Genomic DNA, 27,535 nt, shown 5'->3' with positions numbered 1-27,535 from the left:
CTTCGAGAGAGCAGATGTCAAAACGTTCTAGGCACGAAAGCTTCCAGAAAGTTCTGAAATCTGATGCAATCTTACATACATAATGTGCAATACCCACGTGGGACTTGACAAAGATATACACGTACCAGACGAGTCTGTTAAAAAAAAAGAAAGACGCATACCCGACTTGATTGAGACGGAGACTGGGCTCCGTCTGGGCAACAATTAAAATTGACATGTTTTGATGACAACGAGCTCGCGATCAAACGCGCTGACAGAGCAGGGAAGCAAACGGATCTCGCAGACTCTAATCTTAAAGTGTCGACATAAAAGTTAAACATTTGCAGCTTTGAAAAGACAAGGATCTCTCTCTTTTTACGTTATATACATATTCTTTTACAAGACGTAATGCGAAATCTGAACACACATCTTAAAACATCCTATTCTAAGCTATCTAGGAATCTGAAAAAATGTTATACAATCTACAAGATATTTCAAAGAGGGGAAAACAGGTATTTTGAAAGTAGCAATATATAATATACCTCCCCCCAGAAGATTTTTTTTCACGGTGTTGAATCCAATGATTCGCAACGAGATAAATAATCAGCAACTACATTGTTTTTGCCACTAATGTGCTGCACTCTTAAGTTATACTGTTGCAGACACAAAGACCACCTGGTCAGTCTTTGATTATGATTTTTCATTTTCTGGATAAATGATAGTGGATTGTGATCAGACATAACTAAAATTTCTTCATTCCTAGGTCTATTCACATACACTTCAAATTTTTTCAAAGCAGTGATTAAGGCTAAAGTTTCCTTCTTGATTGTCGAGTATACTTTCTGATGTTTTTTCAATTTTGTAGACATGAAGCACACAGGATGGTAGATATTATTTTCATCTTCTTGAAGTAGAACAGCTCCAACACCACAGTCTGACGCATCAACTTGTATCACAAATTTCTTGTCGAAGTCTGGAGCTTGAAGTACTGGTCTTGAAGTTAAAATGGCTTTTACCTTCTCAAAGGATTCTTGACACTCTGGAGTCCAAATAAACTTAGCTTTGGGACTAGTTAAGTCTGTCAGGGGAGCTACTACGGCTGAGAAATTTGGGCAAAAACGACGATAGAAACCAGCCATGCCTAAAAATCTCTGTAGCTGTTTCCTGGTAGTAGGTGGGGTAGCCTTACGGATACCTTCTACATTAGCATTTACTGGAGCAAGAAGGCCTTTCCCAACTTCAAACCCAAGATACTGTACAGTTGCCTTTCCAAACTCACTCTTCTCTAAGTTGACTGTTAATCCTGCTTCTTGTAGTTTCTTGAAAACTTTCTTCAGAATCTTCAGATGTTCTTCCCACGTTGTAGAGTAAATCACGATGTCATCTAGGTATACACCTACTCCTTCTATTGATCCTAGCAGTTGATCCATCACTCGTTGCAATGTTGCGGGTGCATTCATCAGACCAAACGGCAGAACAGTATACTGATATAGTCCAAATGGAGTAATAAAAGCTGACAGCAGCTTCGCATTCTCATCTAAAGGAATTTGATAATATCCTTTCAACAAGTCTATCTTGGAAACAAACTTGGCTTGCCCAATATTATCAAGTAACTGATCTATAAGAGGCAAAGGATAATTATCAGCCACACTGATAGAATTCAGCTTCCTATAATCAGTACACATCCTAAATGAACCATCTGGTTTCTTCACCAACACACATGGAGAACTGAAGTGACTTGAACTGGGTTCTGCTAATCCATGTTGCAGCAAATACTCAACTTCCTTCTTCAAAACATCTCGATGATACGGTGATAAGCGATAGGCTCTTTTCTTGAAAGGTTTTCCATCTTCTTGAATCTTGATTTCATGCTTGGTCAGATCAGTACGTCTAGGCACATCTGAAAAAATTTCTGGAAAACTTCTAATTACGTCACTTAAGTCTTCACCTTGTTCAACACTCAGATGTTTCAGTTTATCCTCCAAATTTTCCAAAATTGAAGAATTATTCATCTTGCTTGCAGCTCCCAATACGTAGCCATCGTCGTCTTCCGTAGATAAAGTTGTCTGGGTTACTGACACAGTTTCAGTTTTAGTTTCTGAGAAATAAGGTTTCAAGAGGTTCACATGTATCTTCCTTTGTCTTCTTCTTCTTTCTGGTGTTTCAATCACATAAGTTCTATCACTTAACTTCTGAATTATCTTGTAAGGACCTTGAAATCTATTAGTGAGGGGAAATCTCTTGACAGGTAAGAACAATAACACTTGTTGACCAACACTAAAACTTCTTAGCTTAGCCTTGGCATCAAATCTCCTTTTCATTTTTTCTTGACTCATTTTCAAGTTTTCTAAAGAGAATTTTCTAATCTCTTTCAACCTCTTCCTTAAGTTCTTCACATACTCTCCTTGACTTTCTTCTTGATTTTCTTCCCAATTTTCTGCAAGAATCTTCAACGGTCCTCTCACTTCTCTTCCAAAAATCATCTCATTAGGTGAACATCCCATACACTCTTGATATGCACTCCAAATTTCAAACAACATTAATGGTAAACCAACATCCCATTCTCTTCCTGACTCAGAACAATACTTTGTCAGCATACTTTTCAATGTCTGGTGGAACCTTTCCAAGGCACCTTGAGTTTCTGGATGATAGGCAGTGGATAACTGTTGTTTCACTCCTAACAAATTCATCACATCCTGGAATAACTTTGAAGTAAAGTTTGTTCCTCTGTCACTTTGTACTATTTCTGGTATTCCAAACTTTGAGAAAAACTCCACAAGTTTTTCAGCAACTATCTTGGCAGATATGTTTCTAACAGGGATTGCTTCTGGATACCTTGTCACAGGACACATTAATGTCAACAAATACTCATTTCCTTTCTTTGTCTTCGGCAGCGATCCAACCATATCTATATTCACTTTGCTAAAGGGTTCTCCTCTAACTTCTATAGGTTGTAGGGGGGCTTTCTTGATGGTTTCATTCGGTTTTCCAGCTATCTGGCAGGTATGACACTCACGAGAAAACCTGCTAACATCTCTGTGAAGTCCAGGCCAGAAAAAATATTTCATGATCTTCTCCACAGTCTTCCTGATTCCCATATGTCCAGACTCATGAGCTACTGCAACCACTTGCTTTCTCAATGGATATGGAATCAAAATTTGATGATATTCGCCCCATACAGCATCTCCTGGTATATCTGTAGGTCTATACTTCCTCATCAGCAAACCTTCCTTCAGATAGTAACAGGTAGGAGTTTGTTGCATCTCTTCTCGATCAACAACTCTGAAGAACAAATCAGTTAACGATGCATCCTTCTTCTGCAAGTCCATCAGCTTCTCTCTTGTCACTTGACCAACTTCAAGGGTTGAATTCTCAATATCTGCTAACTCAGCTACTGTAGTTTCACTACTGTCTTCAGTAACACTTTGACTACTCGGAGTCTCTTCAGGAACATCAGGTTCTTCTTCATCGTCGTCGTCTTCTTCATCTTCTTGGGAAATCTCTTCTTGGTCAGCACTATGGGAAACTTCACTTCCCTGAAATAACTCTTCTAAGCACAAAGATCCTTCACTTGATCCTTCTTGGGTGTGTAAATCCTCAGTTTCTTCACTTACAGTCGTAGTCCTCTTCATACTCTGTAGTTACACACTAGGAAACAGGTGGGGGGTTTATTCTTCTCCAACTCTTCTGTAGGACTAATCCTCAATGGTTTGTCTGTCACTACAGGACAAGGAATAAATGGCACACCACCAACTTCATTCCCCAACAGAACATGTATACCCTCCACAGCTAGTGAGTCCTTTACAGCAAAATCAACATTCCCTGTCACCAATTCACATGACAGGTGTCAGTGGCATATAGGAGTTACTTCCTCTCCTCCTATACCCTTCAAAATAACTGAATCTCCTGTGAGACTCTTCTCCAACTGAGGGTGAGAACCACGTACTACCACATTATGGTTACTCCCTGTATCACATAATATCTTGACTGGTACCTGCATACTTCCTTCTTGAGTTGACAGCATACCCTCATAGATATATGGCTTAAAAGCCTCCACACTGCTTAGCCACTCACTGCTTGAGGTAACATTTCCACTGGTTGCTAAACATTCAGCTTGTTTAGTTTCATTCTTGTCTGGAGTCTGATTCTTTCCCACACTGAACTTCGTAGTTTGTTTCACCTGGTCACCTTTTACAACTTGACCAACTGGTTTTGACTGCTGTTGATTCCGGTAACACTCTTGACTGTAGTGTCCTACTCTTCCACACTTGAAACAGACAACATTAGGTTTCTGTAACTGTCTTGAAAAACTGGATGAGGATTTCACATTAGTTTGCTGAGCTGTATTACCTTGTGTACTCTTAGTAGTATCACTGGTAAGTTTCCCATTAAATTTGTTCCTGTTATTTGGATAAGACTTAAAACCTGGGCGTTGTTGACTCTGGTACTTGACATTGTAATTACGTTTACTACTGATTATATTGTAATCTTCACTAAGTGTAGCAGCTTTGTCAAGTTTCTTCACTTCTCTCTCTCTTAAATAAGCTCTTATATGTTCAGGAATTCCCTTAAGATACTGTTCAAGAACAAGTAACTCTTCTAACTCATCAAAAGTTTTAACTTTAGCAGCTTCTACCCAACGTTTGAAACACCTTCTCACTTTGTAAGCATAATCTAAAAATGTTCCCTTCTCATCTTTTCTCAAATTTCTCAATCTCTCATTGTAGTACTCTGGGGTCATCTGGTAAACTTGTAGCACACTGTGTTTAAGTACCTTGTAGTCTTTACACTGATCAGCTGTTAAGGCTAGATAAGCACTTCTCCCTTTACCAATTAAGACACTTTGTAGCAAAACTGACCATTTATCCTCTGGCCATCCCATACCTGAAGCCACTTTCTCAAAGAGATCAAAAAAACTCATCTGGAGCTTCTTCAGTAAACTTAGGGATTACTAAAGTACTCTCACTACATCAAATATAGGGTCTTGATTACCTTGGTTAGGGTTAGACGGTATTACAGGTAATGTGGATCTAGCTCTTATTAATTCCATTTCCCTTTCATGTCTTGCGATTTCTCTTTCCTCTTCTGCTGCTTTTTCTTCTTCTCTTTCTCTTCTTTCTTGTTTTTCCCTGTCTATTCTTTCTCTTTCAGCTTGCATTCTTTCACTTTCAGCAAGCATTTTTAGCTTAATCAAATTCTCTTCTGCTTCAATGTGTCTAAGCTCTAACTCTGCATCACTTTTCTCTTTCTTTTCTGCTTGCTTATTTATGAGATCAGCACGTGCTACATTCAACAACTCTTGAGTAGACACATAACCACCACATGCCTCTGCTAAAGCGCTCCACTGTGCTCTAGACAGATTGGTTTCAGACAAAACTTGGATGGAGGGGGCTGCTAAAAATTCCTGAACATTGAACTGAGCCATTTTCCTCTAAGTTATCAACTTACAATTCAATACAATAAATGCAAAACAAAACTATATGGTCACTCTCCTAACAAAATATATCCCTAACACCACCAGTATATTCTAGAGTGATAATGAAATCTGCTCTCCCGGGTCTCTGGGCACCATTAAACAATGTTATGAAGTGCCAAGTATCTGGTTACCATGCATCAAACATTACCTCACAAAAAGCCAGACACCTGAACCCTCATAACACGTTTAAACGACTGAATACTCTAAAGGCAACAGTGATCCCTTAACAACTTACCAGTATTGCAGAAAATCAGACTAAGTTCATCAAAACAGGTGTGAGGTAATCTTGTAAGTAATTAAATTAATCAAAGGGCATCACTCCATCAACAACTTTAAAACTCTAAGTATTTCCCTGATTTCAGAAGTCTAAGTACTTCCCTGGTTCTAAGTCACTTCAAGTAAAATTGAAGGAAAGCAAATCAATTACCACTCTATTTCTCTACCTATCATAAATATAGTCATAATCAAATATAATTATACTGGTGTAAGATAAAGAAAACACTCATAAAATTTTAAATACAAAATTTTATTATTAAATTCAAAATTATAAGTGAAATTCACAATATCAGGGAAAATTACTGTTACTTGAAAACAAAGTAAAGTTTAATTAATTCTTGAATCAAATTAAGTAAAATTAAATCAAAATTAATTTATCACAAAATTCAAGAAAATTAATTCAATCAGAATTTAAAAGTGTTAGGCAATAATTGAAAATTTGAAATTAATTCACAAGTACTAAACAATAATAAAACTTGAAAAGAATTCTAAGTAAATGCAAATCAATTCACAAGTGTTAAATTTAATTAAATGTGCAATGATAAAGCAATGAAAATAACTAAGTCAATTAAATTGCGAATGCAAACGAAAATATAAAATAAAAAGACACACTTCAATAAGAAAATGAATAAATGCACAAACAATGGAACAGACACAAACACAAAAAATATCAGCAATGTGTAAAAGTGTAAATCTTTTTCACTCAAAAACACTGTAACCAACAGTTTTTACCAAACCAATTATTAGTTATTAGTTAAACACCATTCCTATCCGTTATTAGTTATTCACTGTCCCTAACAATTATTAGTTAACCACACTCCCTATCCATTATTAGTTGCAACTAATAAAAACATAACACACTTTATCTTGGTAAACCAACTTCTTTCTTCCTTAGCTGCAGCTTGTATATTACACTTTCACAAAAACCAGGCGCCGTTATGAAATGTTTGTTCAGATTCCACAAAAGAAACTAAATACTACTAAATAAACTCTAAGAAATATCAAATATTAAATTCTCACAAGCTACGAGTGACCAAATTTACGTTACGTTAATATAATCTCGATGTCGAGTGAGAGAGAGAGAGAGAGCGAGAGCGAGAGAGAGAGAGAAATGACTGCCTCAAGGTCTCAAGATAGAATGAAATCTCTTCCATTACAGAACTTCGAGAGAGCAGATGTCAAAACGTTCTAGGCACGAAAGCTTCCAGAAAGTTCTGAAATCTGATGCAATCTTACATACATAATGTGCAATACCCACGTGGGACTTGACAAAGATATACACGTACCAGACGAGTCTGTTAAAAAAAAAGAAAGACGCATACCCGACTCGATTGAGACGGAGACTTTGCTCCGTCTGGGCGACAATTAAAATTGACATGTTTTGATGACAACGAGCTCGCTATCAAACGCGCTGACAGAGCAGGGAAGCAAACGGATCTCGCAGACTCTAATCTTAAAGTGTCGACATAAAAGTTAAACATTTGCAGCTTTGAAAAGACAAGGATCTCTCTCTTTTTACGTTATATACATATTCTTTTACAAGACGTAATGAGAAATCTGAACACACATCTTAAAACATCCTATTCTAAGCTATCTAGGAATCTGAAAAAATGTTATACAATCTACAAGATATTTCAAAGAGGGGAAAACAGGTATTTTGAAAGTAGCAATATATAATATATATATAATATATATATATATATATATATATATATATATATGTATGTATGTATGTATGTATGTATGTATGTATGTATGTATGTATATATATATATATATATATATATATATATATATATATATATATATATATATATATATATTATATTTTAAGTTTGACACTTTTTCTCGAATGACTTCTTATACGACCTTCAACCAGCCACACAGCATCACTACATAATTATAACTAACACTTTATATATGGCTACTTCGACTACAAGCTTCAGTCATCTGACTTAAAAGTTCATTAATGTTTAAAGATATTCGTATTTCACCATACTGACTTGTAACTGTCATTTCTTATCGTATGATAATATTTTTATATTAATTTACTTATATTTTTGCAGTGCCATCTCTTGGTGTTAATCTCTCTCTAACACATCTTTATCATACAATGTACATTGGTATATAAAATTCAAGCCCAAGGCCAAGAACTGGAACTTATGAGGTCATTCAGTGCTGAAATTAATTTATAATGTTGCAACAATTGTTAGGAGAGGGTGGAATATAAGATGGAAGAGAATATGAACGGAGTTATAGTAAAAGGAATGAAAGGGGTTGCAGCTAGGGGCCACAGGGACACTGTAACGAACTTTAAGTAATGCCTACAGTGCACTGTGTGAGGTGCACTGATGGCACTAATCCCCTAATAGGTAGATTGTATATTGGTAATAAACTTATTTTTATTTAAGTTTTCCTTGGCTGGCTATTCTATCCTAATTTTTGCATAGCAAGCTCTCCTAATTTTGCAAAAACCACTACAACACAACCCCTGTGTGAAATACTTATTTAATCACAATTTACATCATCATACTGCCAACAACTTCGTTCAATCATACCAAAGGAGAATCATTCATTCATAAATCGTCACTTTGTCTACTACTATCCTCTGCTCATTCATCAAAGCAGACATCACACTGATACCTTTGCACCTTTCTGTATCAAAATATGTTTCTGTTTTCATTTTCAAAATGTGTAAGTTTATTTGCACTAAACTCTACGTGTGCAAAATTCCTTACCAACTGTGAACCAATACTAAACTTTGTGTCTATTTCCCCTTTAATATTTACTGAATCAAATCCTGATACCTACTGAAGTAAGCAGGTTTTTGTATTCACTTCCAAATATGCATTTTTTTTTTTTACATAATCTCTACTTGACCAATTTAAATACATAATCCTGAACTTACACTAATGTTTGGGGATATTCTCTCTTTAATAAAAACAAGCCCCCAATTCTTAAATTTCATTTACACCATGAATAAACACACGAAAATAACATTTGCCTATATGGTGGCGTGTTTTATTTCTGTCAACTGTCTTTGAGTTGACAGAAATAGAACAGTCTTTGTCATCGTTTTAATGAAGACCAAAAACATTCAGAGAGAGAGAAACTGGTATACTTGACAAAACTTCAGAATCTATACACACACACACATAAACACACACACACACACACACACACACACACACACACACATATATATATATATTATATATATATTATATATATATATAGATATATATATATATATATATAAAGGTTTTTTTGCCACGAAGGAAAAAAAATGAAAAGCGAGTTAGCCGAGTACTTTCGGTCCTATTCGGACCCTTTACTGAGGCATACTGATTTTACAAAGAACACCATAGTCAAAAGAAGGCTTAATATACAAACTGACACTACCAGATTAGCCATAAGGGCGATTTTCACTCTAGAGAGAGGAGGAGGAGTCATAGGCTAGCCACACCTTGAAGGATACCCGCAGTAAACAAGTGATTCTTCCAGAAAAACAGTACATTTTGAAAACAACACGGGAGCATATACAATTTAATATCATGAATTTTTACAAACAAAATTTTCCCAACAAAAAATTATTATTAATGAAAAGACGAAGAAAAATATAAATATATATATATCGAGCAAGAGAAAGAGGGAGAGAGAATATCGAACCAGAGAGAGAGAGAGAGAGAGAGAGAGAGAGAGAGAGAGAGAGAGAGAGAGAGAGAGAGAGAGAGAGAGAAATAATAACTATATACATGTGGGACTAATTTATTAGTTGCTCATTTATTTTGAGGTCCTTCATAAACATCTTACAAATATATAGGTCCAAATGGTACATTCCCAGACTAAGATTTAGGTTGTTTTTATTAGTGATTTGTATAATTGCCGATTCCAGTAAATTTCTTGAAACATAATCATTAGATCTAGCAATTACCGAGGTATCACCCCAATTAATACAATGAGATTTTTCACTCAGATGGATAAACAGTGCATTTGAAGTCTGGGCTGTTCTAACTGAATACATATGCTGCTTAATCCGAACACATAAATTTTTACTAGACTGACCAACGTAAAACGATGGGCAATCCATACATGGAATTTTGTAAATGATGTTGTTATTTGTTACGGGACTATTCTTAATTAGCATATCTTTAATGGTATTGTTATAAGAGAACACTACATTAACATTAAACGATTTAAATATTGATTTTATGGTTTCAAATCCACGAAAATAAGGTAAGCTAAGTACATTTTTAGGGATTTCTTTTTCATTAGTAGCAACATTATAAAACTTTTTATGAGCTTTTTGATAACATAAATCAATTAAATGAGGTGGTAGCAGAGATCGTTTCCTATCTTTTTTATGTATTCTATTTCTTGGTCCAGTTATTGTGGACTCGTGATACACAAAGCGCGTAGGAACATAGAAGAACAAAAAATTGAAAATTTTTAAATTTAAGATGGTGGCCAGAATAAAAATGTACATATGTTAAATTTTTTGTGGGCTTTCTATAAATACTGAATTTGCATTGGAAAGATTCTCTATGTATTAATACATCTAGGAAAGGGATGACATTGTTATTTTCAATTTCAGCAGTGAATTTTATGGATGGCACTAAATTATTCAATTTAGACAGTAAATCATTTACATCAATACCACCAGGTAAGACTACTAAGATATCATCGACATATCGGTACCATTTTAAGGGGATAAGTGTGATATTCGGGAGGTGCTGTCTCTCAAAAAATTCCATATATAAGTTTGAAAGGAGAGGTGATAAAGGGTTACCCATGGCCATACCAAATATTTGTTGGTAATATTCTCCATTAAAAATAAATCTGCAATCACAAATACATAACTTAATTAAGGAAATTATGTGACTAACGGACATAGGCAATTCATGCAGTAAAAGTTCATTACTTAAATATTCTAGCACAGAGTCAATAGGGACTTTTGTAAACAAAGAACATACATCAAAACTGACAAAAATGTACTTAGCTTACCTTATTTTCGTGAATTTGAAACCATAAAATCAATATTTAAATCGTTTAATGTTAATGTAGTGTTCTCTTATAACAATACCATTAAAGATATGCTAATTAAGAATAGTCCCGTAACAAATAACAACATCATTTACAAAATTCCATGTAAGGATTGCCCATCGTTTTACGTTGGTCAGTCTAGTAAAAATTTATGTGTTCGGATTAAGCAGCATATGTATTCAGTTAGAACAGCCCAGACATCAAATGCACTGTTTATCGATCTGAGTGAAAAATCTCATTGTATTAATTGGGGTGATACCTCGGTAATTGCTAGATCTAATGATTATGTTTCAAGAAATTTACTGGAATCGGCAATTATACAAATCACTAATAAAAACAACCTAAATCTTAGTCTGGGAATGTACCATTTGGACCCATATATTTGTAAGATGTTTATGAAGGACCTCAAAATAAATGAACAACTAATAAATTAGTCCCACATGTATATAGTTATTACTCTCTCTCTCTCTGGTTCGATATTCTCTCTCCCTCTTTCTCTTGCTCGATATATATATATTTGTATTTTCTTTCGTCTTTTCATTAATAATAATTTTTGTTGGGAAAATTTGTGTAAAAATTCATGATATTAAATTGTATATGCCCTCGTGTTGTTTTCAAAAACTGTTTTTCTGGAAGAATCACTTGTTTACTGCGGGTATCCTTCAAGGTGTGGCTAGCCTATGACTCCTCCTCCTCTCTGTAGAGTGAAAATCGCCCTTATGGCTAATCTGGTAGTGTCAGTTTGTATATTAAGCCTTCTTTTGACTATGGTGTTCTTTGTAAAATCAGTATGCCTCAGTAAAGGGTCCGAATAGGACCGAAAGTACTCGGCTAACTCGCTTTTTCATTTTTTTTCCTTCGTGGCAAAAAAAAAACTTTATTTATACATAGCATCACGTTTTATATACTCCGTAATCAAGTTATTCATATATATATATATATATATATATATATATATATATATATATATATAGATATATATATATATATATATATATATATCATATATAAAATATGAAAATTCAAAAGTTTGTCAAGTATACCAGTTTCTCTCTCTCTCTCTCTCTCTCTCTCTCTCTCTCTCTCTCTCTCTCTCTCTCTCTGACACAAGTTTTGTTCCAAAAATCACCTTGACCCTGTTTCGTTTGTGTAATACCAAATCAAATCTAAGTATATAATACTTTTAAGCTTAAAGTAATGTATTTTAAATTCTTCAATTTGGTTAAGTAAAGCTTAAAAATCCAACCCCCCACCCCAAATATAGAAAATTTTATATATGCTTTACTTAACTACTTAAATAGCAACTTACTCTAGTTACCAATAGATTTGGAACTCGTTTTCTATGGGATTTGATTTAAAGAAAATTGTAACATTTAGCAGTAACTATTATAAAATATTTCCTTGGCGATACAAAAAATAGCAGAGACGTAATAAAATAATATATGATGCTCGCATGGAAAGCTTGTTTTTTTTTATTAAACCTGTTGATTTTGCACTGAAATTGATGACGTTTATCGAGAGTATAAGACAATAGGACTTTGTAAAGTAAGACCTGGTGGTGACTGACTGTCTTATATCTGTTTGATTTTCAGACATATTTACAGCATGACCTTTGGAAATATAAGTCCCTCCATATTTATTCTTTATTCACATCCTGAATAAAGAACTGAGTCTCAAGTTACAAAATCCTCATCTATTAGCCGTGGTCTTGTGATCTGTCTGAATGGGAAGCATTGAGATTAGGTTAATTTATAATGCCTCCAAGTTAGTTTTGTTCCGAATTCTCTGTCTGCCATCCCATCCATATATTCAGTTGATTTTAATGGAAATTTATTCAGACATATCACTCTTATCAAAGTTTTAAATATCCAATTGCTTCTGACTTGTCATTGAGAGATCACTGTTCAGATTACCATATTTCTCCAAACAAGTTGAGCATATTTAGACGTCATAAATTTTTTTCTCATCTCAGCTATTAGAGCTGTTTATTGGAATTATTCGTCTCTATTAAGATATTGCACACGTATTGAGTAACCCTCTTTTGTGACGCTCTACAGTAGAACTGAATTGAAGGCAGTCCTCTTGATAAGTAATCCAAATTTAACCTCATCTCTTCTTGATCTTTTTGCTCTTCACTACAAGGTTACTTTATCACTTCTACAATGACAGTTTCAATCACAATTCTATTGAAATCAAGGATCTAAGGAAAAGCAATCACGAAAGCGCCTCAGTGGCGTGGTCGGTATGGTGTTGGCATGCTACCTCATTGGCTGCAAGTTCGATTCTCGGGCATTCCATTGAGGTGTTAGAGATGCATATTTCTGGTGATAGAAGTGCACTCTCGACGTGGTTCAGAAGTCACGTAAAGCCGTTGGTCCCATTGCTGAATAACCACTGGTTCCGTGCAACATAAAAAAACACCATACAAACAAAAAAGCAACCACAAAATGAGCTGCTGTTTGGTATCCAGTGTTTCGTGTTGATTTTGTTTTACTTTCCCTGATCATATTAGTCTAGAGCAGATATTCAGAAAAGCAGTCAATATGAAAACCTGTGACAGGGCCAAAGAAATTACCATGTGAAAAGGGGGATGGGTTTAGATAAAGACATAATTAAAGTCACCTAGAAAGTTCATACGTAGGACCAGGGAGAGAACTTATTCCATATTTAATCCCGTAAAGGGAAAAGCTGGCATAAAAATGCTTATGATGATCATCATATTATGTTAACTAAAAAGAAATAGAGATGCTGAAGTAATTAAGATAAGTGAAGGATAATAAATAGCACTTTTTCTTGAAAAAGTAAATTTACAAATTCATGTCTGTAGGATCACAATGTCTGACTTTGTACAAAATACAATAGTAAAAATTTTTTTGGAGAATACTGTACACAGAATATTTACAGATATGCATCTTATGACTAAAGTGAATCTGATGCCTTTGAGAATGTAATATCTGGGGGTCGATGTTTCAGTCTTGTGGGCTCACTTGTCCTTAGATGAGAAACAGGGGGATCAACATCCTTTGGAGAGTCGAATATTGTTGAAATGCGAACAGCAGGTTCATGATCCTGCTCTGAGGAAAAATCTCTAATAGAAGAGGTAGATGGTGCTCCCCAACCCTGGAGCTTCTCTCCGTAGTAACTAGAAGAGAAAAATTAAACTTTTATAGATTTCATTAATGCATATTGCTTGCAGAGAGATCGTCTGAAGGAAAAAAGTTTTTCCTGCCTCTAGCTAAATGGTAATTTAAAATCCTTTGCAATTCATGTCTAACTATACTGTGATTTTGGATTCAGGACACAGGTAATCTGATTTGTATACAGGCAGTCCCCGGGTTACAACGGGTTCGGCTTACGACGTTCCGAGGTTAAGGCGCTTCTCAATTATATTCATCAGAAATTATTTCCAGGGTTACGACGCATGTTCCAGGGTTACGAAGCCTACAACGCTCATCTGGCAGAAGAAATATGACGCCAAAAATGATATTGTAATGATACAATAAAGTTTGTTCATACTTACCTGGCAGATATATATATAGCTGTATTTTCCGAAGTCCGACAGAAATTAAAAAACTTACGACACACGTAGTGGGAGTCAGGTGGTTAGTACCCATTCCCGCCGCTGGGAGGCGGGTATCAGGAACCATTCCCATTTTCTATTCATAATTTTTATTTCCACTGTCTCCTGAGGGGAGGTGGGTGGGTACTTAATTATATATATCTGCCAGGTAAGTATGAACAAACTTTATTGTATCATTACAATATCATTTTGTTCATGAAACTTACCTGTCAGATATATATATAGCTGAATCCCACCTTTGGTGGTGGGAAGAGACAGAATAGAATTTTTTAGGAAACATATACATGCAGATAATTGATATCTTGGTTCCTTACCTGTTAGCATAGCTGGCTTCGTGGTTACTGCCACGTAAGTCTTGCTTGTGCTACTAGAGTTGCCAGCTAGGTAGAGACCTATAAGCTGGTGCACTCAAGATGATCTGTCAACGGAGGCATGACCACGATGTGACTAGACCATTGACCATACCATGAGGGCAACGAAGTAAAAAACCACCTGGCCTAGTCTACCAAAGGTATCCCACTAAACTAGACTAAAGGAGGGAGATCCGCCTCAGGCGGTCGACCCCACAACCAAAAAACACACAAAATTAAAAGCTCGCCTAACCACTAAAGGATAGGATGAGTGCTACCTCCCGCCCCCAAAACAGTGTCTGCAGCAACGTATGGTCCAAGTGACGAGCAATGTTCGTATGTTGCTTTCACCTCCCGCAGGTAGTGTGAAGCGAACACCGAGTTGCTCCGCCAATATGTGGCACTCAAAATGTCACTGAGTGCCATATTTCTGTGAAAAGCTATCGAGGTCGAAATAGCCCTCACCTCGTGGGCATTCACTTTTAAAAGCTTCATGTCACTATCACTGCACGTGGAATGAGCTTCCTTAATGGTGTCTCTCAAGAAGAAAGAAAGCGCGTTCTTCGACATGGGAGGATCAGGCTTCTTGACAGAGCACCACAAGTTGCCAGAAGGTCCTCTACAGTCCTTCGTCTTGTCTAAATAGAATTTGAGAGCCCTGACAGGGCACAGGACTCTCTCTGGCTCACGACCCACGATATCTGCCAAACCCTTGATTTCAAATGTCTTGGGCCAAGGGTTGGAAGGGTTTTCGTTCTTTGCCAAGAACGTAGGGCTTAAAGAACAAACTGCATCGAAGTTCTTAAACCCAACATGCTTGCTTATAGCCTGGATCTCACTAACTCTCTTCGCCGTCGCCAGAGCAGTTAGAAAAAGGGTTTTCCTTGTAAGGTTTCTAAGCGAAGCTAAGTTGAGCGGTTCAAATTGGCTGGACATCAGTTAAATTAGAACAATGTCTAAGTTCCAAGAAGGAACTCTTGGTTGAGATACCTTCGAAGTCTCGAAAGATTTCAGGAGATCATGAAGGTCTCTGTTATTGGCTAAATCCAGCCCTCTATGCCTAAAGACTACAGAAAGCACACTCCTGTAGCCCTTTATCGTAGGCACCGCTAAGTGAACTTCATTCCTCAAGTAGAGAAGGAAGTCTGCGATCTGGCTCACAGAGGTAGAGGTGGAGGAAATGCCTTTCTTCCTGCACCAGCTCCTAAAAACAGCCCACTTGGATTGGTATACGGCAATTGAGGAAGGTCTCCTTGCCGTTGCGATTGCTTTAGCCACAGGTCTTGAAAAACCCCTCGCTCTGGCCAACTTCTGGATAGTCTGAACGCAGTCAGACTCAGAGCGGGGAGGTTTTTGTGATACCTCTCGAAGTGGAGCTGTTTGAGTAGATCTATCCTTGGAGGCAGAGTCCTCGGAAAGTCTACTAGGAAAGACATGACCTCTGTGAACCAGTCGGTCGCTGGCCAGAAGGGGGCGATGAGAGTCATCCTCGCTCCCTCTGATGCCGCGAATTTCCTCATTACCTCCCCTAGGATCTCGAACGGGGAAAGGCGTATACGTCTAGGGTCCCCGTTTTTCCAGTTCCCATAGAAGAGCGTCTACTGCCACTGCTCCTGGGTCTAGAACTGATGAGCAGTACAGCGGAAGTCTCGTTGTCCTGGAAGTTGCGAAGATGTCTACGAGAGGACATCCCCATAACTTCCACAACCTCTGGCATACTTCCTGATGAAGGGTCCACTCCGTCGGCAGCAGTTGACCTTGCCGACTGAGGAGATCTGCACAGACGTTTTCTACCCGATACGAATCTCGTCAGGATAGAGACGTCGTGTGCCTTCGCCCACAACAGGATTACTTTTGCAAGGAAGAACAGGGATCGAGAGTGGGTTCCTCCCTGTTTCTTGAGGTATGCCAGGGCTGTGGTGTTGTCCGAGTTGATCTGCACCACCTTGCCGGAGACTTCGTCCTGAAAGAACCCCACCCCGCGGAAGACGCGTCGGAGAACAACACTAGGTTGGGGCTCTGAAGCTTGAGGGAAAGACCCTCTGTGAGCTTCAAAGGGTCGGTCCACCATCTTAGGTGTTCCTTCACCTCTTCCGATAACACCAAAATTGATTCCAAGTCGTTCTGGTGCTTCCAATTGTTCGCCAGGAAGAATTGAAGAGGTCTGAGGTGCAACCTCCCTAGGGAAACAAACTTCTCCAGCGAGGAAATGGTCCCCAGCAGACTCATCCATTCCCTCACCAAGCATGATTCTTTCCCCAGAAAGGCTGACACTTTGCGTAGGCAATCTAGCTGTCGCCCCTGGGACGGAAAAGCCCGAAAAGCCACTGAATCCATCTGAATCCCCAGATAGACTAAGGACTGAGAAGGGGTCAGATGTGACTTTTCGAGGTTTACTAGAAGACCCAGGGACTTCGTTAAAGACAAGGTCGTGTGAAGGTCCTCCAGACACCGGTCTTTCGAGGAGGCTCGTATGAGCCAGTCGTCCAGGTAGAGAGAGATCCTGACTTTGGAAAGATGAAGCCACCTCGCAATGTTCTTCATCAGTAGGGTGAATACCATCGGAGCAGTGCTGAGTCCGAAGCAGAGAGCCCTGAATTGAAACACTTTTCCTTTCAGGACAAACCGCAGGTACTTCCTTGACTGGGGGTGGATGGGGACGTGAAAATACGCGTCCTGGAGATCTAGCAAAGCCATCCAATCCCCCGGTCTTAAGGCTCCCATCACTGACTGAGGTGTCTCCATCTTGAACCTCTGCTTGATGACAAAGAGGTTTAGGCTGCTGACATCGAGTACCGGTCGCCATTCTCCCGACTGCTTTGGCACCAGGAACAGTCGGTTGTAAAATCCAGGGGAGTTCAGGTCGGAGACCTGTTCTACTGCATGTTTTACGATCATCTGATCTAGCAGATCGTAAAGCACTTGTTGTTTTTCCCCCCGATAAGAAGGTGACATATCCCCTGGGTGTCGTAGACAGCGGGGGTGATTTCAGGAACGGGATCCGGTAACCTTTCTTTATGATGTCCAAGGACCATTTGTCCGCACCTCTCTCTTCCCAGGCTTGCGCAAACAGCTGAAGCCTGGCTCCTACCGGTGACTGAAGGACTTCTGTCTCACTTCTTGTTCTTAGCAAGCGCAGGGGCTCTGCCTCTGGAAGTGCCTCTTCCTCGAGGGGCTGGTCTCGAGGAAGAACCACCTCGAAAGGGCTTCGATTTCTTGAGAATCGAAACTCCCGACAACGAAGGTACCGCAGGTCTCCTCGAAGATTGTGCGAGGAGATCTTGCGTGGCCTTCTCTTGGAGACTGGTAGCAATGTCTTTAACCATAGCTTGGGGGAAGAGATGATCCGAAAAAGGAGCAAAGAGCAAATCTGCCTTTTGTGACGGAGAGACGGATTTAGCTGTGAAATTGCAAAACAGGGATCTCTTCTTCAATAGTCCTGTGCAAAAAAAAAAATGGAGGCAGTTAGTCCTCCGAACCATCTCTGACGGCCTTGTCCATACACGACATTACGCTGGACAGCTCCCCCAGGCTAATCGAATCGGAACTCCTAGACTTGGCATCCAGAACTCCCAGACACCAATCTAGAAAGTTAAAGACCTCTAACGTTCTAAAGAGGCCTTTAAGGTGGTGGTCCATTTCCGTAGTAGACCAGGAAACTTTCGAAGAGGACAGGTGAGACCTCCTCGAGGCATCCACAATGCTCGCGAAGTCTCCTTGAGCTGACGAGGGAAGTCTAATGCCTACGTCTTCTCCCGTCTCGTACCATATGCCTGCTTTCCCACTAAGTCTTGAAGGTGGAAGAGCAAATGAGGTCTTTCCCTGAGACTTCCTTTTCTCCATCCAGTCATGGACTTTACGAAGAGCCCTCTTTGTCGAAAGGGACTTCTTCATCCTGACAAACCCCGAGACTTTATTGATCTTGGAGGATGAAAGTTGAGAGGGAGGAGAGCGAGGAGCTTCAGGATGAAACGTATCTCCGAACTCCGATGGAAGAAGGCAGGTCAAGACCTGGTAGTCAGAAGAGACTGGAGCCAACGGTTTCTCATCATCAACTTCAACAGAAGCGTCACTAACCTCTGCTTCCGACACAGGTGAAGTAGGAGGAAGCAAGGCTGAACCTAGACTATCCGGTCTAAGTTTCCAAGAGGAGCGTTGCTGTGAAGTGGAAGGCAAAGCTGACTCTTTAACTGTAACTCCGGTTGCCTCTCTAAGTCCCGAAGAAACTTGCATAGGATCCTCAAAAACAGGTGGGTGACGACGAGCTTCTACATCCGCGTCCACCCGAGCGTCCGCTGGCGCACACCTGGCTTCTACTGGCGCGGGATTGGCGTCCACTCGCGCGCTCCTGGCTCCGCTGGCGCACGCTTGGCATCCACTGGTGCGCGTATGACGTTCACTAAAGCGCGCTTAACGTCTCGCACGCGTTCAGCTTCCACTGGTGCACTCTTAGGTGTCACTGGCGCTCGCTTGGCGTCCGACCGAGCGTCAAAATCATGTTGTACTTGCACCGAAGCGTCCACACAAATATCGAGCTCTCGCACTGCAGCAAGCTTACGAGCGGGTAATACCGCTTCATGCGAAGAGCGCGAAACTTCCTCTTCGCGTCCTCTAGAGAGCCGCTGGGGAGCCGCATAAACTCTAGTAGGTGACGAAAGTGGAGAGAGAGACGAGCGAGGAGAAGGAGAGGGAGACCGTCTAGATCTCTTCACTGGTAGTCTGTCATCCTTTCTCCGAGGACGTGGTTGCGTCCCTCTCTTAGAAAGAGCATCAGCAAGTTGTTGCTGCAAAGAGCGCAGGATCTTCTCAGTAGGAGAAGACTCCCTGTCAGAAGACGGGCTGATCCTGTGAGAAGGTGAGGGGCGAGGGGACGCCTTCTTCCTTCTCCCAGGAACTGCCGCAGAACGCACTCGGGAGCGACTGGGGCGCTCGAAAAAGTCATCATCAGATGACTCTTTACGTTTCTTCTGTGGCGGGAAGGCTGCAAAGACACTCTCAGGTGAAGATCGCCGCTCGAGAGCAAAAACTGGACGTGAAGCGTCACGATCACCAACGCTCCTTTTCAGCGGGCGTGAGACTGACTGAGAGCTCCACCCCTTGTGCGGGGAGGAAGCCTCTGAAGAAGAGAAACACTCTTTGAGGAGACGTGCACGCGCACGCTCCTTGGCAGTCTGGGTAGCGTCAACAGAAACTGCCGAAGGCACGTCAGATCGGTGGGTGTTCCCCGTAACCCTCCTGCGGCTTTCGACATGCCCTCTCACTGAAACCTGGGAGTCCAGCAGCGGTCTAGGCCTAGAGGCGAAATGGGGCCGATCTGACGCACCCTCCACAAACGAAGGAGCACTGTCACTGCACTTTGCACCTTCACTTTTGCCTTCTAAGGCGAGCACTTTAGGATTCCAATAAATTAGACGAATCGACTCTAAGATTAAAGTCAAGGGTATTACCCTCCACAGACACTGTTTCAGGGCCCGAAGGCAACACTACAGGGTTAGGAGTAGTGATTAAAGGAGGGTTAGTAGGAGAAACATTAACTTCCTGACGTTTACCTGAAACGCTCCTGGAGGAAGACCTCCTTAACCTATCACGTTCAAGCTTACGAAGATAGGTCTCATACGCTCTCCATCCAGAATCTGAAAGACACGCACATTCCTTGCAGCGACTTTCATACATACAATCATGCTCCCTGCAACTCTTACACAAAGTATGAGGGTCTACTGATGCTTTCAGTAGCCTACCTCTACATTCACTCTTGGTGCAAAACCTGGCGCTAGCCGAACTAGAACCAGACATCTTATTTAAAGAGAAATCAAGCCAAAATCAATCAAATCCACAATTAACGTGTGCCTAGCCACCGATCCAAAAGTCAAGATACCAAAAAATCAAAAAGGGGTACTTATAGTAGCCAAGTTTCCTAAATTCAAGACGGAGGTGCTGAAAACTGTTGTTTACAACACCGGCGACAGAAAAATTATGAATAGAAAATGGGAATGGTTCCTGATACCCGCCTCCCAGCGGCGGGAATGGGTACTAACCACCTGACTCCCACTACCTGTGTCGTAAGTTTTTTAATTTCTGTCGGACTTCAGAAAATACAGCTATATATATATCTGACAGGTAAGTTTCATGAACAAAATGCAAAATAATCAATATTTGAAGATTTTTTTATGCAAAATGCAATAAGAATGCAGTTACATAGTTTTGAATGCACCCAAAGCATTAAAAGTAAGGTTTTCTTAGGATTTTTGGTGATGTTCCAGCTTATGACGATTTTCGGGTTACAATGCGTCTCAAGAATGGAACCCCTGTCGTAACCCGGGGACTGCCTGTATAATGTGTAAGAGCAAATTAATTGATGATTATCATCAAAACAAACATCACTTGAATTGTCAGGTGCACATATAATTTAAGCTACTAAAACTGATTTACAATTGTCCACTATGGTGAAGTTTTCACTTTTTAGTGTTTAATTCTCCTCTTGTTTTTCAAATACATGAAGTCCTAATATGCTTTACCTACCACACTGGAAAACAAAAGAAATTTAGGTACTTAAAATTGTAAAAAGTAGAGAGATTTTTAAATAATTAAGAATGCTTTTATAATTAAATCTGTTCCAAATGTATAGAATTTTTTTTTTTTTTACTAAAATATCAACTTTTTTTTTTTTTTTTAAATATATAATTCACTTGATACCTTAATTGTTTCTGGCATAAGGAAGCTCCTGGGTTATACACTGACAATGTCTGGTAATTAAAATAATTGCACTAATACAGTGTATCCTTGCATCAGTGAAAAAGAAAAAAATATGATTTACCCAAATCCTTTTTTATCATAAGGATGTTGGCCATCATTATCAAGAGCATATGGTAAGCCCTCTCCCTTTCTTCCTAGTCCAAGTCCGTCACTCCAACCCTGAGATTCCAGCAACCTTCGGCCAAAACCTTTTGTGTGTGCTTCAAACCTGCCTATTTGAGGGGGAGCGCTGGGCCCTGGAATGAAATGTACCATTATAATCTGAGCACTCACGTCTTTTTTAATTTCTCTATGGAAAAGTTTGAAACAAGAGCTTTTGCCAAACCAGTGACTTGCCTAAAATGCATAATTGCAACAAAAAGTAAAAGTTTAGTACATAATATGGTACTATTCTGTTACCACTATACAACTGTGTATTGTACATGTAAACAAAGCTACTATTTAAAATCCCAACACATCAGCCATTAGGAATATGATAAAGTTTTAGCATATTCTATCTTCACCTTTAATTTTTCTCTTTACTCCGTTGTCTTGCTTCCTGCTTGAGTGACCTCTGTCAAGTTGTTTCTTTGGCCTTCTAAAAGCCGACTTTGCGAGAGTTCCAGTCCGTAATTCATTACTCTCCAACATTGCAACACTATTCTGGGCATCAAAATCTCCCGCTCCTGCAAAATAACATTTAATGACATACAGGTCATCAGCGTTAATTATTAAAAATGTTACTGCCATTTCAATATTTAATAGACCTATAAATTTTCTCAGTTAAAAACACCAAGCAATGAAAGTGAACGAGTACAGTGGCTTTTGCCCTACTAATTACCTGTTATATTAACTTAATCAGAAATGACATACAGTATTTTTGGGAATGAACACAGGCCTAATGATTGGATGGTCATTCTGTAACCCCTAGGATCAAGTAAATTTGTGCATCAGTCATAATATAATATTAAAGTAAGTTTCCTTGGAAATAATTATAAATCCTTCCTTACCTTTATCGTAATATATAGACATGTCAACATCCCATTCATCTGTTGTCTGCTCGTCAAAGTCCCCATCCTGCTCTCTCCAGTACTGGGCATCTGTATAAAAGACCAAGCCAGGGCCTCCTTTTTCCCATACCAGCTGTAACATTAAAAATGAAACTTAGGTACCATTGGTATTTTGTCGATTCACTAAAAAGCCTGGATTCTATCATTAAATCAAGTTTTGACTATTGTTACTCTTGCAGTTAAGTTTAGTACAAGTTCACTTAGCGTCTATGCCACATGATAATTATAGCCAAACATAACGTAAGATACAATACACCAACCTCGATTTCCTTTTCGTATAAACGTTCCTTGATACGATCCTGGCTAGTAACATCCTCGTGAAATGACTGGTATCTTTCCCAGTCTTCAACTTCAGCTCCATCCTGAAGTTTTAGAAGAATTATATAATAGCAATAATAATATATTTAACCAAACAAAAACTTCTTTCAGTTTTCTTCTGAAGATTGAAAAAGAAACCCACAAAATCACTTTATAACTTGTTTACTTCTAAGTATTTACATTTAATTTTACTCCACACTCGAGTACTTTCAGGCCCTATCTGTGGCCCATTTTCAAGAGATGTTTGGGATGTTAGCCTGGGTCAAGGCCCAGCAGACTGCTGGGCCTTGACCCAGGCTAACATCCAAAACATCTCTTGAAAATGGGCCACAGATAGGGCCTGAAAGTACTCGAGTGTGGAGTAAAATTAAATGTAAATACTTAGAAGTAAACAAGTTATAAAGTGATTTTGTGGGTTTCTTTTTCAATATATTCAACCTCAGAAATTTCTGCGTATTTCTGAGTAAGACTGAAAATTAGGTAATTATTAAGCTGATTGGTAGGACAACTCAACCAAAGGCTGTGCACCCTTTCCCACTAAATACTTCTTAGTATTGCTAATAGGAGGAGGGGGCTTCTTACAGTATGCCCAGCAAGGCACAATGGAAATGGTTCTGTACATTTGAATTTATATATCAGCAAAATATTACATTTGCATGAGAACAGAAATTCCTTACCTCAGATTCCTTTTCTAGTTCAAGTCTGGGTCCAGATGGTTTTAGCTTTTTCGTGGGCTTTTCAGTACTATGCCGTGAGACATCAATATAGGCTGGAATAAGATCCCCTGCTGCTGTAAACGCCACATGATTCTCTTCGCTTTCCACATTTCCAGAGCAGACTTCAGTTCCATAATCAAAGGGTACCTGCCCAAACTTTTTTTTGCTTCTGGAATGTTAGATAATGCAAAGATGTCAATGAAATTAGTATACATAACAATCTCTAAAAGAGGAAGATCAATGGAAGTGTTTAATAGTTTTAAGACCATAAATAACTTCACTGTATTCTGATTAAGTACATATTTATCATCTCTAATCATATCAAGGTTATCAAATCAAAAAAGGAAATGCTGATGAGTACTGTACCGTTTATTAAACTTCAGACCAAGTTTTCCGATGATATTCCCAGGCAACTGACAGGCTCTTATGAGGTCCTTGAAATGAAGTGTAGGTGTGCCAACATTCCCTTGCGGCATTACGGATGGAGGCTGGAATTCAATCAAATTCTGAACATCCTGTATCTTTGATCGGTGAGTTGCAGATTCACCTCTTGTTAAGTACTCTTTACCTGTAATAAACCAGTTATCCAGCTGATTATTCATGACAGTCTGGCTACAGGATACTGTAAAAATAAAAAAATAAATTCATATAAACTAATACTTTTAACTAATGGCAAATTGAGACCAATTAGCTCTCTCTTTCTCTCTCTCTCAAGTAAATTGTGTTAAACCGAGACCACAGCCTGAAATAACCTTACAGATCACTTTTAACAGTTGTGAACATAAATTATCCAGTAAATATGGCCTAGTAATGTTTGGGAGCAGTCAAAATCTTGAAAAACATGTGCATAGCCTAGATAACAGTTTTTTTTATTTTTTTATTTGTGTTTGGATAGTAAGCTTATTCACATGTGAGTGAGATATGGTATTAGTGTTTTGGAGACTGGAATATAGCCTATGACAAATTTTGATTTTGGATTTGTATGGAAGTAGGACATTAGAATGCCAATACTGACCAATAATGCTGTTTGCTTTAATATAGCCTATGCTATTATATAGCTGCATGGCCTGTATAAAAAAAGAATATCTTGATTTCCCTTTGTGTTAACTTTGTTGTTGAAATATTTTGTTTTTCTGTTGAAATAACCTACATTCTGTGCCAGTACTTATTTGTTTCTGAAATATAGGCTAAATTAAGTAATACTATATACACGGCGGGTGGTATTTCTTTGGAAATTGCAGTTTCCTCTAGTATTTTGGTTGCTTATTAACAATTTTATGTTAGTTTTTGGCGGCCGACTGTAATTAACCTCTAATACAGTACATTAGATTAGGCCAGTATTCTGGGACAAAAAGCAGAGGCCTAGCCCAGAAAAATACATACCTGTATCATCAATTTTTTCACTAAGGAAATCCAGGTTCAGATGAAAAATAAAACACTGCTTAAGACAGATTTCACCCCCTCGATTCACCCAGTGCTTCTTGTGATAAAGTGCCTTAAAGGTGCTCGCAAAATCTTCCTTCACATCACAAACGCAACAGTTCCCATCCACAGAGTCCATGTTAATGTCAGAATCACTTTCCCAAAAATTTATCTTCTCCTTTAGGCTAACCTCGTTGACGGATTTATCGCAGTCAGAGAGGCCTAGGGTTAAGTCATTTTCCTGTGGTTGTAAAATGACACTTTCTTTTGAGTTCATGGATTCGCACAATAATCTAATCCTGTCTGATGAATCGAGCCCATAATTGCTCTTATTTTTCTTTATTGCTTTTGTTTCTTTTCAGCGATCAGCGAAGTCAGGCCCGATAGACCTGAAGACAGCCAATGGTTTGAAGGTGATTTTTGTAATGATGGTGACTCTATTCTCTCGTCATTATCAGGCTGTAGGCCTATTTCAGTGCATTCAGGCTTGCTTATATTTTCATTTGAATAATCTAGACTAGGGCCAGTTTGGCCGACCTTATCAGAAGGGATATTTCTATTAGGGTCAGGACACTCATCGCTTGACCCAAGGTTAGGCGTACAACTTATCGTACCAGGTGATGATGAATTTTTATCATCTGTAGGCCTATCCGCCTTCATTTTATTCAAAATCCGATCGCTTTTCAGACAGCAAAGTCATTTAAATTTCTGTGAGGACGATGGCGAAAATGAAAACAGTTGAAGGCGCCTTTCTCTATCATCTCCGAAAAGAAATTACGTAACTCTGGCGTACGAAACTTTTCGGGGATATTTGTCACTAGGAAATACATTTCGTAAGGTTAAATACACCTTTCTTTGGTTCCTTTTCGACGTGAGAAGTGAAATTTTCTCACAGGCCAACGTAATAGATCGCCACAATGCACTAGAGAAATGGCCGTCGACTCTTACACCATATTAAGTAGAAGAAGAATTGTAAACATTGACTGACTTGAAAAGAAACACTAGATAGCGTTTTGCAAGTTGTTTCTTAGTCGTCCATTTCGAGTCTCATCAGAGTTCAATGTTGATATCATGAGTTTTTATCAAATAACTATACCTGTAGAGGCATACATTTTTTTTAGAAATTATTCCTGAAGAGGCATATGGAACTAATCTTGAAATAAGTATTTTGAAAACTAATGGCAGAATATTTTTTCAGGTGAACTCAAGTCTACAAAGCATGCCCATAAATTGGATTAAGTAAACGTTTGCTCCTAACATTTACCTACTGATATATCTCGAGGAGTCCATCCTTTGTATACTAGAGACTAAATAAAGTTTTCAAGTGCAACATGAGATAGTGGCATCAAGAATAGTTATGTTAATGGTACTCAGGTTTGATTTTACATTGGTCTTAAGTTTTCCATGAAAAAAAACTTTAATATTAATTTTCCTTAATAGATATTCATCCAAGTCATTCATAGTAAAAAAAAATTATTGTTAATTTTTACAATGAAATTTGCTAGTGATGTGTCAATAGTATCCTCCTTATTGGGGATCGCTGCCCGACAGCTTTGTTTATGTTAGTTTTACTTAAAAGAGCTGTAATAGTATATTATATAAATGTAGCACTAATTTACTATAACTTTTATAGTTATTTCCAGTTTTTTTTAAGGAAATTTGTCTTTTCAGTTTATTACAGCAGGAATAAATAGTTCTTGAGCATCAGAAAATGGGAAGGCATCAATCCCGAGTCATTAATATTGTAGTTCCATTGTAAGCTTGCTCTTCTGCTGACCTTTTCCTGTTTTGGTTTGGCATTCAGAATCAGCCCTCAATGGCTGACACTTAGTATTGTGCAGTTTTAAGGATTGTATGATCTTTGGCAAAACTCATTAATTAGGTGTGAATGATGAAGGATTTCAGTGGTCTGAAAGTCAAGAATATTTCAACAAAATCTAGTTTCCCATGACTTCTTTTCAGTTTGTCCCCAAATTTATTTGTTTAAACTGAGAGAAGAGGCCTACTGTATAACATAGTTATTTCTATTTTTTAGACTTCAGGGTGATTTCCATTGGTTCCTTTGTCTTCATTGTTAGGTAACAAGTTTCATGTTGTACTCCTCTATAAGGAGGTAGAGCAGAGTTTACTAGAGTTCATCGTTTGTTAGTATGGTGTTTTTACGTTGCATGGAACCAGTGGTTATTCAGCAACGGGACCAACGGATTTACGTGACTTCCGAAACACGTCAAGAGTGAACTTCTAACACCAGAAATACACCTCTCTCACTCCTCAGTGGAATGGCAGGGAATCGAACTTGCGACCATCGAGGTGGGACGCCAACACCATACCAACCACACCACTGAGGCGCTTAGAGTTCGTCATAATCATTGCACCTGTGATTGCTGTATTGGCGGCAGCAGCATCATTTCCTGTAATACTTACATATGCATACTTTGTGGATTCTTTATATGTGCTAGGTGACCAAATATTTAAAAACTATAAATGTATCTTAACCACATGAGGTGTTGACTGTCGAGTGAAATTAACCACCTGGTTAAAATAGAATTTTTCACCCCTTTTCTTTGGTGAAT

The 27,535-nt window shown here is 38.7% G+C and overlaps 1 protein-coding gene and 1 long non-coding RNA gene across 2 annotated transcripts in view; one reads left to right on the top strand and one right to left on the bottom strand.

The window, feature by feature from the left end:
- LOC135207819 (uncharacterized) overlaps positions 1-27,535 on the top strand; it is a 36,710-nt gene that overhangs the window by 6,809 nt on the left and 2,366 nt on the right. The window lies entirely within an intron of this gene.
- On the bottom strand, positions 13,576-25,306 carry LOC135207817 (G patch domain-containing protein 3-like). The gene is made up of 8 exons (XM_064239673.1): positions 24,924-25,306; positions 23,907-24,108; positions 23,502-23,709; positions 22,767-22,868; positions 22,447-22,579; positions 21,961-22,122; positions 21,519-21,693; positions 13,576-13,916 (listed from the first exon to the last, which is right to left on the bottom strand). Exons 1-8 carry the CDS (start codon positions 25,237-25,239, stop codon positions 13,694-13,696), a joined length of 1,521 nt encoding a protein of 506 aa, XP_064095743.1. The 5' UTR covers positions 25,240-25,306; the 3' UTR covers positions 13,576-13,693.

Source organism: Macrobrachium nipponense, chromosome 34, assembly GCF_015104395.2.
Source record: "Macrobrachium nipponense isolate FS-2020 chromosome 34, ASM1510439v2, whole genome shotgun sequence".
Lineage (NCBI taxonomy): Eukaryota > Metazoa > Arthropoda > Malacostraca > Decapoda > Palaemonidae > Macrobrachium > Macrobrachium nipponense.
Note: the sequence above shows the minus strand (reverse complement) of the source record. Positions and strands in the feature narration are given on the sequence as shown.